The sequence below is a fragment of the Hemitrygon akajei genome, unplaced genomic scaffold, assembly GCF_048418815.1.
Source record: "Hemitrygon akajei unplaced genomic scaffold, sHemAka1.3 Scf000186, whole genome shotgun sequence".
Classification (NCBI taxonomy): Eukaryota; Metazoa; Chordata; class Chondrichthyes; order Myliobatiformes; family Dasyatidae; genus Hemitrygon; species Hemitrygon akajei.
The window spans coordinates 458,664-474,773 of record NW_027332072.1 but is presented as its reverse complement, the minus strand read 5'-3'; the positions used below and the strand labels follow the sequence as shown (position 1 = coordinate 474,773).

The 16,110-nt window shown below is 47.4% G+C and overlaps 1 protein-coding gene across 1 annotated transcript in view; it reads right to left on the bottom strand.

Moving 5' to 3' along the window:
- Positions 1 to 4,475: 4,475 nt before the first annotated feature.
- LOC140724304 (calretinin-like) overlaps positions 4,476 to 16,110 on the bottom strand; it is a 170,340-nt gene continuing 158,705 nt past the window's right edge. Inside the window, exons 8-10 of the mRNA XM_073038757.1 lie at positions 12,911 to 12,964; positions 9,761 to 9,832; positions 4,476 to 4,707 (exon numbers count right to left, since the gene is read on the bottom strand). Of these exons, the coding sequence (XP_072894858.1) occupies positions 4,594 to 4,707; positions 9,761 to 9,832; positions 12,911 to 12,964 (240 nt within the window). The 3' untranslated portion in view covers positions 4,476 to 4,593. The remainder of the gene's footprint in view (positions 4,708 to 9,760; positions 9,833 to 12,910; positions 12,965 to 16,110) is intronic.

The window sequence follows — 16,110 nt, the reverse complement described above, 5'->3', positions numbered from 1 at the left end:
ATGGAAGGATAATATGTCATTAGAGCCAGTGAGTGACACTGCTGGGGGCTGTAACAGGGAGCGGTGAGTGTCAGAGGTCTTTGCACCAGAGCATCTAAACATGAAGCTTGCACAGCTGTATATTCAAGGTAAAAACTAAAGTCAGTTCATACGTAGGAGACGACTGGCATGGTGCAATAGGGAGCGAATGGGTGTGGTAAGCTGTGGAGATACACCAGAGAATGTAAGTGTTAACACTCACCTGTGTGAAGGATTACACTCCTCATGCGACGTGCAGGCTAGTGAGAGGCAGCAAGAGTGCAGTGAAGCAGTCAGATTCTACGCAATATATGTAGGAGATTGAGTGATTATTGCAACAACAGTGCAATTGAGGCCAGGGAGAAGTAGTGAGTGGACGAGAGGACAGTGGAAGAATGCCTGGTTCATTGCCACTATGTTTATTTTGAACTTTTTGTCTCGCAGCAATATTTCAAATTGAATTTCAACATATATTAAAAAAAACACATAAAAAGAACATGTTTAATGCAAAGATTTTTATTGACGGAGCAACTTAGCTTTGTAGTCATGGAACAGGAAAGGAAGGTTGGAACTCATTGGAAAAAGGGATGACAATCATTGCAATAGGTACATCTAGACACGAGGCTTAGCTTTCCACAACTGTGTATAAAGTAGGAAAAGGCAGTGTAAAAACTAAAACCTGTTCACACACAAAGCAAATAAAACAGCAGAAGGTCAGTTATCTGGACGACCTCACACAGGAGCACTGGTTTATCACTGACTGATAGTGGTCTGGCTCCCAACTAAAAGCCAGAGAATTGGTAGAATATTGATTCTGTGAGGCAGTCTACAGCCCAGCATCACACCACTTTTATTGGCTGTCAAATAAAAGCAGTTTTTGTTGGGTTTCCTTGGGGAGCAATCACAAGCAAAGGGCTCTTCTGTTGATTTTTCTGAAACCCTTTTAAAGTCTCTGTGCAAACCAAGCACTTTAAGTCTTTGATTATCTCACTCACCCCGTACTCTGGTGTTGGACCAGCAGATCTTCTGCACTCCACCTAAGCACCAAACACTTAGTTCATTTTGTTACACACATGTAATCATTTCCCCAGTGAAACTGGTGAGTTTAAAGGGAGCTTGGAGAGTTTTAGCCGTGTTCCTGACCCCTGACTACAGGTACTCCCCACACTCCAGATTCAAACCCAGCCATGTTCTTTCCTCAGGACTAATCTGCTGACACAGTAGACATAAAAAACAGGAGTGAAGCCGTCATTTGGTAGTGGTGGCACGGGAGAAGGAATTCTCCATGATGTGACCAGTACTGACTGAAGGTGTCAATGTGACACCAGCTTCCCCTGTGGATAATGCTCACCTTTCATGCCAGAAAGACGTGATTGACAGTTCTCTCAAAAACAATGCAACTTCTGATGAAGTAGAACCATACCATGCCATGCTGAGAACCCAGACGGGAATAATGTTTCCAGCTCTGGATGCTCAGCAAGGAGGAAGTGTCAAGAATGATGTGTAATGAAACAGACTCCACTCTATAAAGAATGGAGACAAGTGGGGTATTCAGTCTAGGGAGGAAACCCCACTGAAGGTGAACGTTGAGCTGTAAACCACAGAAGCACACAATATCGTGGATGGCTATCTGACCCAGAGTCAATACTGGCTGAATGTTGGTCCCATTCCTGTCCTCGTTCCTGGTCTTGCAGTAACTGAACCTTCTCCTCCCCCAGCTGTGAACTCCACAACCAACCTCTCACTATCACCAGTCTCACACTCGTTACCCCCAAACCCCCACCATGGGCACAGTTGTCTCTATCTATATCTGTACTCAATGCCTCTCTAAGATCTCCTCACAACCCCAGCCCCTCCAATCCATCCACAAAACTACTGTTCCTCACCTCTAGAATCACTTCAGTAATCCCTTCCTTGTCCTCTCCAAAACCTTGACACCTCTCCTCCAGTGCAGTGCCCAGAACCAACACAACACTTCAACTTTGGCTGAACCAGCATTTGACAAAGTTCCACCATGACTTTCTTGCTCTTATTCTCTTCATCTTTATTTATAACCAATGATTTTTTTTCCAGATAGTTCCAGATTTGCTCCTCCAATACGTTTTATAGAATATGCCCTTTGGTCTGTATTACCTCTCCTCGGTCTTCCAAACACATTGACAAACATCCCCCACACCCGTTCCTCCAGCCTAACTGACGGCTGGCGGTTCTCACTACTCCCTCCATTCACTATGCCTCCAAACGTTGTACCAATTATAGATTTGGAAGTTATGCCCAATTCATCCAAATCATGGACACCTATCAAATGCTAATACCTGCCCCTGGGGAACAGCACTGTATTGAAATATGCTGTTGGAACTTTAAGCATTGAGAATACAGGATAGGAAATCAATTTAGTGAAAAGGAAATTTAGGATGTATCACCATGCAACAAGTGACAACACTCGAAATAAATTGCTAGATAGATTAATGGAATCTGGAACTTGCTTATCATTTAGGTACTAATTGGATGCAAAGAGACTGTAAAGATTGTATTTACATAATTAATAGACAGTAATGATTATTCATTAACTCAACAAGCTTTAATAATCGTTTACATCACAGATGCTCTGTCCCAGACTGCAGGAGATTGCAGAGTTTTGAACAGAGCCCAGTCTATCACAAAAAGCGGCCTCCCTTCCATTGACTGTCCATACCTCCAACTGCCTCGGGATAATGAAAGACCCCCCCCCCCCCCCATTACCACAGTGACAGCCTCTATCCCACTGTAATAAGATTCTTGAAATGATCTCTTGTGTAATCTCTCATTCTACCTTGACGTGTTCCTTACAACTAACTTATCCATGTGCTCCGCACTTTCTCTGTGTCTGCAACACTACATCCTGCATTTTTGTTTCCCCTTTGTACTACACCAGTGTACTTACTGATGTTAATAGTGATCTGGCTGGATGGGATGAGATGCAAAGCTTTTCACTCTGTCTCAATTCATCCCCGGCAAATGGTGAGTTTTGAACTTCTGTCCTAGAACCTTGACTTGATCAACTTTACATCTTAGACTGTAAAGTTGTAGCTTCCTCACTGGCCTCTGTGAGGGTCTAACATTTTTTGTTGCATCATTAACCCACGTAGGAATGTACTGTGATATTCACCCTACAGACTATTTACATTTGCATTACTCTACAGTAACATTGACATCACTGACCCCTGACATTAGCAGGTGCCTTTAGATCTACATCAAAAACATCTGCCAGTCCCATGCGAAGCTACTGAAGGCCGTGCGCTAAAATATCTGTCAGATGAGAAGTGGGCCAATGACTTTCCATGTCGAAAGAGGCTGGAGCCAGCTGCCAGCGGAAGTGGTGGGTGCAGTCTCAATTGCGACATTTAAGAGGTGAGGGGTCAATGGGACTAGACAGAATAGTTAAGCATGGACCAGTTTCCATGCTGTAGTGCTCCAGGACTCAGTCACCACGTCCCTGCCTGCTCATTCAGCCTGGGCTCCTTCCAGTAATCTCACCTGCTCAAAGCTGGAAACACTCAACAGGTTAGACAGCATCTCTGGAGGGAGAAACGCCTGACCTCTCATGCCAGGAACTACTCTGAGAGTTCCAACAGAAGTTCATCGACCAGAAGTGTTGAATCTGACACTCTCTCCACGGATGCTGCCTGTCCACAGAGGTTTTCCAACATTCCCATTTTCTTTACCAGATCTGTTGGGTGAAGGAAGAATTCTAATTGTTTATTCAATGTCCTTTGTTAACCGATTTCTGCCCCAACTATCCAGAATGTTGAATATTGGTGCCAGAAGGTGTGGCAACACTTGTGGGCTGCCCCCAGCACATCTAAAGGTGTGTTGGTTGCTAATGCATTTCATTGTACCTGTGATATATAAAACCTGAATCTGAATTGCCCTTTGGGTGAAGAGATTCTGCTTGACATCTCTTTACCTCTAAACTTTATGAATTTTATCTTTCAATCTTACCAACCACTTTACTTGGAGGACCTGAATAATTGAAGGTGGATTTCCTTTGGAGAGAGGGATGGATGGGAAAGGCAGTAAACGATGAAAGGCCAGAGATGCACGAGACCTGATCCTTCCTCACAAGAATGGGAGGCAGGCCAGCCAGCACAGATCCTGCTAACCCTTCAGCCTGTGGACTATCGAAACTTCAGAGCCAGGACAAGATATTGAATGTGAATGCAGCAGAGTAATCAAAAATTAATTGCCTCTTGCTTAACTGATCTTCTGCTTTAAATCCCAGGCATACTTTTAGCAAACAAAAACATTTACCAAAACACAATGTGCTTCTCTCTGTGTATATATTACAGTATATATATATATATATTATATATGTATATGTATGTATGTACGTATATAATTATACCATTTGTTGCTTTAAGATGCTGGGGGAAAGGAGAGACATAGAAAAGAATGATGAATCTGTGTGACACCTGTCCCTTCTGGCATTTTTAATCTACAGGATAAAACTGTGCTTTTCAGACCACGGTTTTGTTCTGTGGGTGGATGGTGCCATGAATGACATAGGCGGTGCTTTCTTTGCCAGCGAGACCCTTTCTACAAAGGTTCTGTGCACAATATCATCTCCAGCTCTCTCCGATACAGCTTGCCACCGTGCGACAGAGACAAGATGTTTTTCTTGTACGCAGTCATTTTCTTAATATCCATCTCCTGGGGACAATTAATGAACAATACATCAGTTAACAGCTTTGATCAGCATGTTGAGAAATATATCATCGTGTTTGGAGCCTGTCGAAGTCGTGGCTCAGGGTTAGCTGTTTTTGTAAGCTTGTAGGGATGGTTTTGGGGACAGAGAGGGGATCTGCCACTGAGACCTGAACAGGACATTGCAAGTGAGGACCCGGCTGTACAGACTCGCTGGTGACCATGCACAGTCAGACGACTACAAGAAGATGGGGGGGGGGGGGGGGGGTCACGTGGTCTGTTGATGCGGGGGGAGAGAATGACTAGCACATGGAAGACTGAGGAAAAGGGGCCATTTGAGATAAATATGTGCAGAAGAGTTAAGAATATCTTGCTGTATGTTGGCTCACTTCTGGGATACGGGTACTGACAAGACTTATCTGACCATGGAGGAGGCTAATGACTTGCTCCCTCTCTCTACACAAAACAGTACTGATAATCAGATGTGGAATGACAATGATGATCCCGCAGATTTGTTCTCAAGACTCTGATGTATGTTAGTGAGGAATGATCCCTCTGCAGTAGACTGGGGACAGCTGGGTACACCTTGGCACACTGTAGACAAAGAAACTGCGATACACATACAGGCATTCACTGCAGATTGCAGTCAGATAGTCTGGATGAGATATTGAATCGGGGCATGTGAACAAGATGGCTCACTATCCGCCCTCATATTTAAAGGAAAATCTGGTACGCCTTTTGAGGATGCAAATGAAACACCCCATGGGTGAGGCACTAGAAAGGACTGAGGTATTAAAGCAGGTTGACGAGGGGCATCAGGAGCCACTGGTGCAAGTGGAGAGTTTAGGAGGAAACATAAAAGCACAGGAAACAACAGTCTGACTGGCTATTGGGGTGGGACCACGATGGAAGCCCAAGTACTGACAGCTGTGATACCTGAAAATATGACTGGAATGAATGCGCTGCAGGGACAGACTGTGCCAACAAAATTGGGGAAGTTCACATATGGCATTTTAAAAGCAACTGTTTTAGTGGGGCTAGTGGGAGCCTCATACAAGCATGTACTCTCTTGCCTGATATAGATATGTATCGATGACATCATGTGAAGAGGATCTACCAAGGAGGTAGATGAAGCCCTGGATATACTAGTAAGCAACGAGGGACCAAAGATGGGTAGTGAATCCACAGAAAATACAGGGAGGCGCTGAGCCAGGCAGTCCAGTACTGCATATCCAGCAGGTCTCAAGACATCAAGTAATCCCAAAGTACAGATTGTGACAACTGAAATGGTCACCCCCCCAATAAAAAAGAGACCCAAAGGTTCATGGAGCTTTTGTACTACTGAAGGTGGCACATATCACACCCAACTGTCCTTTTACAACCCTTATATAAAGTACAGATTTCCCCCGCTATCCAAAGGCACAGCGTTCCTATGAAACCATTTGTAAGCCGAAATGTCATAAAGCGAGGAAGCAATTACCATTAAATTATATGGTAAAAGTTTTTGAGCATTCCTAGACCCAAAAAACACCTACCAAATCAAACCAAATTTAACACATAAACCTCAAATACCACTAACATATAGTAAAAGCAGGAATGATATGATAAATATACAGCCTATATAAAGTAGAAATATTGTATGTACGGTGTAGTTTCACTTAGCAAAATTGGGAAGACAGCAAGCCAAAATCGATTTGGAGAAAAAGAAATCAGCACATACACACCTACGCACGTACACACATGCACAAACAACTGCCCGCACAAGGCTTCACGGTCATTGTAGTCTTTCTTGGGGTAAACACACGCATAAAGCGGGTGTCTTTTTTTCATAAAAGGGAAATCCTCTTTGATTAGTGAAAACAGGTACTAATGTAGGTCTTTCGTAACAGCGAGCTGTTGTAAAGAGAACGTTCGAAAAACAGGGGAGAAAACGGGGGAAAAACTAGGAAGAAAGCAACTTTTGAATGGGGTCCAGAGCAGCAGGTGTTCAAGGCTGGCAAGGAGCAATGTTCACTGAATCCTCATTTATCCGGATTATCCTCTGAGCTGTAGATATCCATCCTTACATCAGAACACTGGTGCATGGAGTTTATGGCAAAGGCAGAATAGGGTGAAAATTCCCCTTGGGTTCTGGTCCCAAACCCTGCAGCTGAAAGATATACATCCTTTGAAAGACAGCTGCTAGCCTGCTACTTTTGGTGAAGACTGAGATATCTACAGAGGTAAGCAAGGTAATCATGAGACCTGGCCATCCCATTATGACGTAGGTGCTTCCAGAGAGCTCCACTACTAACAGGGCAGAGAGGGTGCTGCAAGCCTCCATCGTAAAATGGAAGTGGTACATTGCAGAACAGGCAAATAAGGGCACAGAGGGTGTCAGCAAATTACACAAAAAGTGTAGCCGACATGTTCATAGATAGAACCAGAACTCTCTACACCAGTGTTTCCCTCTGCTGTTACTTGGGTATCTAAATGAACCTGAAGCAGACAAACGCCACACCTGGTTTACAGACAACTACAGTTGCCGGAAAGCCGCCATACTGGATCTAATTACAGGTGCAGTCCTGCAGCAGCAGGGAGAGGGTGTTTCCAGCCAGCTAGCTGAACTGGTAGCAGTCTCCTTACCATTTCAGTCAGCTGGACACACACACACTCTCATGGCAGTTGCCAAAGGAATGAGAGGATGGCAGCAATGAAGCGGCAGCAGGGAGAGGGTGTTTCCAGCCAGCTAGCTTCCAGTCTCCTTACCATTTCAGTCAGCTGGACTGCCAGCTAGCTTCCAGTCTCCTTACCATTTCAGTCAGCTGGACTGCCAGCTAGCTTCCAGAGTCCTTACCATTTCAGTCAGCTGGACTGCCAGCTAGCTTCCAGTCTCCTTACCATTTCAGTCAGCTGGACTGCCAGCTAGCTTCCAGAGTCCTTACCATTTCAGTCAGCTGGACTGCCAGCTAGCTTCCAGAGTCCTTACCATTTCAGTCAGCTGGACTGCCAGCTAGCTTCCAGAGTCCTTACCATTTCAGTCAGCTGGACTGCCAGCTAGCTTCCAGTCTCCTTACCATTTCAGTCAGCTGGACTGCCAGCTAGCTTCCAGTCTCCTTACCATTTCAGTCAGCTGGACTGCCAGCTAGCTTCCAGAGTCCTTACCATTTCAGTCAGCTGGACTGCCAGCTAGCTTCCAGTCTCCTTACCATTTCAGTCAGCTGGACTGCCAGCTAGCTTCCAGTCTCCTTACCATTTCAGTCAGCTGGACTGCCAGCTAGCTTCCAGAGTCCTTACCATTTCAGTCAGCTGGACTGCCAGCTAGCTTCCAGAGTCCTTACCATTTCAGTCAGCTGGACTGCCAGCTAGCTTCCAGTCTCCTTACCATTTCAGTCAGCTGGACTGCCAGCTAGCTTCCAGTCTCCTTACCATTTCAGTCAGCTGGACTGCCAGCTAGCTTCCAGAGTCCTTACCATTTCAGTCAGCTGGACTGCCAGCTAGCTTCCAGAGTCCTTACCATTTCAGTCAGCTGGACTGCCAGCTAGCTTCCAGTCTCCTTACCATTTCAGTCAGCTGGACTGCCAGCTAGCTTCCAGAGTCCTTACCATTTCAGTCAGCTGGACTGCCAGCTAGCTTCCAGTCTCCTTACCATTTCAGTCAGCTGGACTGCCAGCTAGCTTCCAGAGTCCTTACCATTTCAGTCAGCTGGACTGCCAGCTAGCTTCCAGAGTCCTTACCATTTCAGTCAGCTGGACTGCCAGCTAGCTTCCAGTCTCCTTACCATTTCAGTCAGCTGGACTGCCAGCTAGCTTCCAGAGTCCTTACCATTTCAGTCAGCTGGACTGCCAGCTAGCTTCCAGAGTCCTTACCATTTCAGTCAGCTGGACACACACACACTCTCATGGCAGTTGCCAAAGGAATGAGAGGATGGCAGCAATGAAGTGGGCAGATACAGAGAAAGCCTTTGTTGGGACAGAAGAAATCTGGGTAGCATACCAACGAGTGAAGATTGTTTTTTTTCCCTATGTAGATAGTCTCTATCCACTGCCTTTAATAATAAAGTAGACTAGATAATCCAGGTATTTCAGGTGGGCACCCCTGAATTCCGTGTGATGGGAGAATGGGCACATAAAAAGGCTGGTCATTTGGAAGTGGATGGTACGACTGAACGGGCTAAACAACAAGGTATACAACTACCAGTAGACGAGATGATAGGAGTTATTACTGCACGTGATATTTGTCAGCAGGTTAAAAGAAGAGCACTCCCAGAGAAGCTGACTGCCTACATTAAAAGGGATGGCAGATCGATTACATCAGACCCTTTCCACAGCAGCGACAATTCAACTATTTGCTTCCCATGGTTGACACCTGCTTAGGACAGTTAATGGCAATTCATTGTAGAAAAGCTGGTCAGGATCACACTCTGAAGGGATTGCAGAAGTTAAATAGTTATTATTGGGGGCCCTCAAGAGATACAGTCAGATAATGGGTCTCAATTCTTGAGGCAACTTGTGAAAGACTGGACTGTCAGTAGAGGAATTCATTCGGTGTACCATATACTCTATCACCCACCCCCAAACATCAGGGCTCATCGAAAGAATGAATGGAGGAGCAGATTTGTTACTGACACCAACTCAGACCTTACAGGGGTGGCTTTGACAGATACTGGATGGGGTGGGCGCAGAAAGGATGCTTCCAGTAGTAGTGAGTCTGAGGCACACCGCAGAATAAAGGGATGTCCTTTTAAAATAGAGATGAGGAGGAATTTCTTCAACCAGACTGTGGTGAATCTGTGGAATTTGCTGTCACAGAATGGAGGCAAGTTGTTGGGTGTATTTAGGGCAGAGTTCCTGACTGGCAGGGGGTTAAGGGTTATAGGGAGAATGTGATTGTGATTGAATGGTGAAGCAGACTCGATGGGCTGATTTGTGCCCATGACCCACAGTCTCCACCTGTCAGGGTGGGGTGGAAGGTATCTAACACGTACAGTGACCATCAGGTCAGTGTTGTTCGGGGCAGGGCTGAGAAATGCTTGCTTCCCCGAGCAGTGACGGGGGAATGTGAGCAGCCTGTGACCCACCTTCTTATTTTTCTCATACAAATCTTTCAGTAATGCATCCAGCTCCTGACTGTCAATGTAACCATTTCCATCCTGAGGAAACAGAGAGAAAGCAGTGGGAATTAGACGGTAAAAACACACAGTCAGAGTAGAAGCTGCAGCACCCGCCAGTTTCACTGCTCACTAATTTGGGACTCTGACCTTTCACCCATCAACCTCTGCTCTGCAGAACACTGACAGGGCTCCCTGACCCTCGAGGTCAGGTTACCTACCCCATTGGCCCCCGAGCCTGGTTTGTCCTTCACAGCGGAGGTAAGAGCCGCTGCAGCTGACAGCAACACTCTGTCAAACCTTAATAAACCCAGCACAGCTTTCAAACTACCCAGGACACGTGGATGGTGAACAGCAACACCATATTGCATAAGGGCATATAAGGATTCCGAACTGACTTGCCCATAGAAGGCAGAGGGTATTTATTTGCCTGGAGGTCAGTGACCAGTGATGTTACACACGATCTGTTCTGGGTCCCCTGCTCTTTGTGATTTTTATAAATGACTTGGATAAGGAAGTGGAAGGGAGGATTAGTGAATTTACAGATAAAACGAAGGTTGGGTGAGAACAGACCTCTCCAGTCTCTCCTCATAACTACAACACTCCACCCTTGCCAACATCCTCTGCCCTAGGGAGTACAGACCTCTCCAGTCTCTCCTCATAACTACAACACTCCACCCCTGCCAACATCCTCTGCCCTAGGGAGTACAGACCTCTCCAGTCTCTCCTCATAACTACAACACTCCACCCCTGCCAACATCCTCTGCCCTAGGGAGTACAGACCTCTCCAGTCTCTCCTCATAACTACAACACTCCACCCCTGCCAACATCCTCTGCCCTAGGGAGTACAGACCTGTCCAGTCTCTCCTCATAACTACAACACTCCACCCCTGCCAACATCCTCTGCCCTAGGGAGTACAGACCTCTCCAGTCTCTCCTCATAACTACAACACTCCACCCCTGCCAACATCCTCTGCCCTAGGGAGTACAGACCTCTCCAGTCTCTCCTCATAACTACAACACTCCACCCCTGCCAACATCCTCCGCCCTAGGGAGTACAGACCTCTCCAGTCTCTCCTCATAACTACAACACTCCACCCTTGCCAACATCCTCCGCCCTAGGGAGTACAGACCTGTCCAGTCTCTCCTCATAACTACAACACTCCACCCCTGCCAACATCCTCCGCCCTAGGGAGTACAGACCTGTCCAGTCTCTCCTCATAACTACAACACTCCACCCTTGCCAACATCCTCCGCCCTAGGGAGTACAGACCTGTCCAGTCTCTCCTCATAACTACAACACTCCACCCCTGCCAACATCCTCCGCCCTAGGGAGTACAGACCTCTCCTGTCTCTCCTCATAACTACAACACTCCATTCCAGCCAACTTCCTGCTGAATCTCTGCCCCCTGGCCGACGCACATTCCTGTCAATGGGGATTCCTAAGTTGCTAAGTACAGCATGACAAGATATCCACAGTCTCTTTGGGCAAAGAAGGTAAAACCTGTTGATGTAAGCATTTCTATCCTGAGGACACAGCCAGAAACCACCTGAATGTAATGCAGTTAAAGATATTGGACACACAGGGTAGTCAGAATGCATCTTGCTCTCTCATCAGCTATGTACATCACACCTTTTTAGCTGGAAAAATATGCTTTGTGGCAGTTTTAAAGACGGAGTTGTGTAGCACAGAACACCTAATCTACTACCAACCATACAACTGTAACACAACGCCCTTTCCCCCTTTCCCTTGTACTCAGTGTCTCGCCAGTGAAGGCCAGCATGCCAAAGGGCTTGTTCACAATCCTGTGCTACCACTTTCAGGGAGCTACGTACCTGTATTCCAAGATGTCTCTGCTCAGCAATACTCCCTGTATCCTGCCACTCGCAGTGCAAGTCCTGTTCTAATTTAACCTTCCAAAATGCATCATTCCCACTTGTCCAAGTTACATCCCATCTGCCATTCCCTTGCCCAGTTTCCCAGTTCAAAGTAAAATTTATTATCAAAGTACCCGTGCATATATGTTGATCTATATCTTGTTGTAACTCTAGACAGCCCAATGCAGCACCAATTCCAGTGTCATCTGCACATTTACTGACATTCACAGCCAGATCATTAAACGATATGAGGAACAATGGTGAACTCAGCACCAACCCCAATAACACACCACTGGTTAAAGTCCTAACCTAGTCTGAAAGAGAATGATGGGGCATTTCAGCCCTCCATATGCATCACCAAGCCTCCTCCCCCATGAAGGGGAAATATTTTATGGGATTGGATGACACTGCCCCTTAATGATCAGAGAAACAAGCGCAGGAGTGTCTACTCAATTCCTTGTACCACAAGCCCATTTCCCCCTTAATCCCCCCTTCCCTAAGCATCCAAACACCTGTTGCTGCTACCCAAGGTCCCCGGCAGAAAGAGTTCCTGCAAGTTCAGACCTGGAATGAGCACAGAGGAAACTTGGCAGGACTCGAGGGACTTGGAGAGGTTGAGCAGGTTGAAACTAGTTTCATTGGAGTCTAGGAGAATGAGAGGTGGGTAAAATTGAGGGGCAGAGATACAGTGAATGAGCACACTCTTTCCCACAGTTGGGAAATCAAGAATTAGAAAACATTGGCTTAAGATGAGAGGCAAGAGAATTAATAGGAACACTAAGGGGCAACTTTTTTATCTGGAGAGTGGTTGATATATGGAAGCAGGTACATTAATAACATACCAAATGAACCTGGACAGTAAAGGTTTAGAGGGATATGGGGCAAATGGGCCTAGCTTAGGTGTGAAACTGGGTTGCCACAGACCAATCAGGTTGAAGGAGCTGTTTCCATGATGATTCTATGACCCGAACGCCATCCACTTTCCCTGAGACTATGTTACTTGTTCTAATCTCTTCAAAGTTAGGAACAATCCTCTCCGTCTTTCTGGATTTTCCAGGGCCACCATCTAAACTCAAGCCAGCACAGAGTCATCATCACCACAGTCTCATCCCACTCTGCCCTGAGGGTATCTCCCATCCAACTCCAGGGGTGAGGGCGACACCATTTCGCCCGTTCAGACAAAGGCCTGCAGATCCAGCAACACTTCCGATGGATTTCACATGATCAGGAGGTGATAGTTACCCTGTCATAAAATGTGAATATTGCATTGAACTCTTCTGCATTCAGTTTCATGCCCTGTAAATGCAAAAAAACAAAATTAGAAACATTTGACAGTACATTTCTGTCAGGTCCATTCTCCAGACCACACTCTGCCTGTTGTCTAACCTGCTTCAACTGGACATAGGGCTTCTGCTTTCCACTGGTCTCACACGCACACAGCTGGGTGAGAGAATGGCCAGCTGATGCCAGGACATAGGAGAGGCCTCTCACTGTGTCCAGTGAAGGAAAGCATCAGAAAGAGGGCTTTAAGGAGACGTTTTACACTTGGCACACCATCGGGATTAAACGTGCGGTTTTCTGTGTTTTGCTGTACATCCCAGGGTCTGAGCTGAGGAGATGCACACTCTACCCGTTCCCTCTGGCCCTCTCATCAGCTTAGTGTTCTCAGAACCTTCACTGGTCATGGGCAGCTTCACCACTCCAGGAGCTGAACACCATCCCGGATATTGCAGCCCATTTGACAGATACCCCATTCACAACCACTCACTCACTCGCTCCACCACCGACACACGGTAACAGCAGTGTGTACCGTCTACAGGATGCACTGCAGCAACTCAGACAGCACCTTCCAAACCCAATGCAGCCTTATCGATAGTCACCCTATCCACAACCTCTCACTCCACCACCGACGCACAGTGTCAGCAGTGAGTACCGTCTACAGGATGCACTGCAGCAACTCAGACAGCACCTTCCAAACCCAATGCAGCCTTATCGATAGTCACCCTATCCACAACCTCTCACTCCACCACCGACGCACAGTGTCAGCAGTGAGTACCGTCTACAGGATGCACTGCAGCAACTCAGACAGCACCTTCCAAACCCAATGCAGCCTTATCGATAGTCACCCTATCCACAACCTCTCACTCCACCACCGACACACAGTGTCAGCAGTGAGTACCGTCTACAGGATGCACTGCAGCAACTCAGACAGCACCTTCCAAACCCAATGCAGCCTTATCGATAGTCACCCTATCCACAACCACTCACTCACTCGCTGCACCACCGACACACAGTGTCAGCAGTGAGTACCGTCTACAGGATGCACTGCAGCAACTCAGACAGCACCTTCCAAACCCAATGCAGCCTTATCGATAGTCACCCTATCCACAACCTCTCACTCCACCACCGACGCACAGTGTCAGCAGTGTGTACCGTCTACAGGATGCACTGCAGCAACTCAGACAGCACCTTCCAAACCCAATGCAGCCTTATCGATAGTCACCCTATCCACAATCTCTCACTCCACCACCGACACACAGTGTCAGCAGTGAGTACCGTCTACAGGATGCACTGCAGCAACTCAGACAGCACCTTCCAAACCCAATGCAGCCTTATCGATAGTCACCCTATCCACAACCACTCACTCCACCACCGACACACAGTGTCAGCAGTGTGTACCCTCTACAGGATGCACTGCAGCAACTCAGACAGCACCTTCCAAACCCAATGCAGCCTTATCGATAGTCACCCTATCCACAACCTCTCACTCGCTGCACCACCGACACACAGTGTCAGCAGTGTGTACCGTCTACAGGATGCACTGCAGCAACTCAGACAGCACCTTCCAAACCCAATGCAGCCTTAACGATAGTCACCCTATCCACAACCTCTCACTCCACCACCGACACACAGTGTCAGCAGTGTGTACCGTCTACAGGATGCACTGCAGCAACTCAGACAGACTCCTCAGACAGCACCTTCCAAACCCAATGCAGCCTTAACGATAGTCACCCTATCCACAACCTCTCACTCCACCACTGACGCACAGTGTCAGCAGTGAGTACCGTCTACAGGATGCACTGCAGCAACTCAGACAGACTCCTCAGACAGCACCTTCCAAACCCAATGCAGCCTTATCGATAGTCACCCTATCCACAACCTCTCACTCCACCACCGACACACAGTGTCAGCAGTGTGTACCGTCTACAGGATGCACTGCAGCAACTCAGACAGCACCTTCCAAACCCACCACCTCTCCCAGCTGGAAAGACAAGGGCAGCAAAAGCACAGAGAGCATACCAGCTGGAAGTTGTTCTCCAAGTCACACACCCTCCTGACAATACCAGGATGAGAGGGCATGCGTTATCAGATGTTGGGCAATCGTGGGTTGTTTTCTCAGGAGCGGCAGAGGCCTAACGGGAATTTATTACATTACGAGAGATGTAGACAGAGCCAGTATCTTTTTCCCAAGGTAGAAATGTCAAGTACTTGGAAGTGCAAGGGGTTAAGTTTAAAGGAAATGCACAGGGCAAGTTTTTTTTCCGCAAAGAGAGCGGTGTGGGTCTGAAACAGCAGCCAGTGGTGGTGGTGTAAGCAGATAAGATAGTGGAGTCCAAAACATTTTCTCATGTCACACGAATATACAAGGAATGAAGGGATACAGATCACGTGTAGGCAGAAGGGACTCAGTTTAATTTGGCATCGCGTTCGGCACAGACACGGAAGCCTGTTTCTGTGCTATACTGTTCAAAGTTCAGCTTGGATTAATTCAGGGCTCAAATTCCTGGAAAAGCATACTTAGTTCCAACACAAGTACAAAAAGAACTGTGTTTCTGTCTTGTACTGTACCTGCCTGGGAGTGTTTGGTGTGGTGCAGGGAATGGAGTTTCACTTGGTGTTGTACCCAAGGTTTAACTGGGACCGCATGGAGGCGAGTAGGAACAGCAGAGGAACAATTCCCACTGCTGGCTGTAAGGGGTTTCTGTGTTCTCCCCATGACCACGTGGGTTTCCGTGTTCTCCCCGTGACCGTGTGGGTTTCCGTGTTCTCCCCGTGACCGCGTGGGTTTCTGTGTTCTCCCTGTGACCGCGTGTGTTTCTACACTCTCCCCGTGACCGCGTGGGTTTCCGTGTTCTCCCCGTGACCACGTGGGTTTCTACACTCTCCCCGTGACCGCGTGGGTTTCTATACTCTCCCCGTGACCGCGTGGGTTTCCGTGTTCTCCCCGTGACCACGTGGGTTTCTACACTCTCCCCGTGACCGCGTGGGTTTCTACACTCTCCCCGTGACCGCGTGGGTTGCTGTGTTCTCCCCGTGACCGCGTGGGTTTCTACACTCTCCCCGTGACCGCGTGGGTTTCCGTGTTCTCCCCGTGACCGCGTGGGTTTCCGTGTTCTCCCCGTGACCGCGTGGGTTTCCGTGTTCTCCCCGTGACCGCGTGT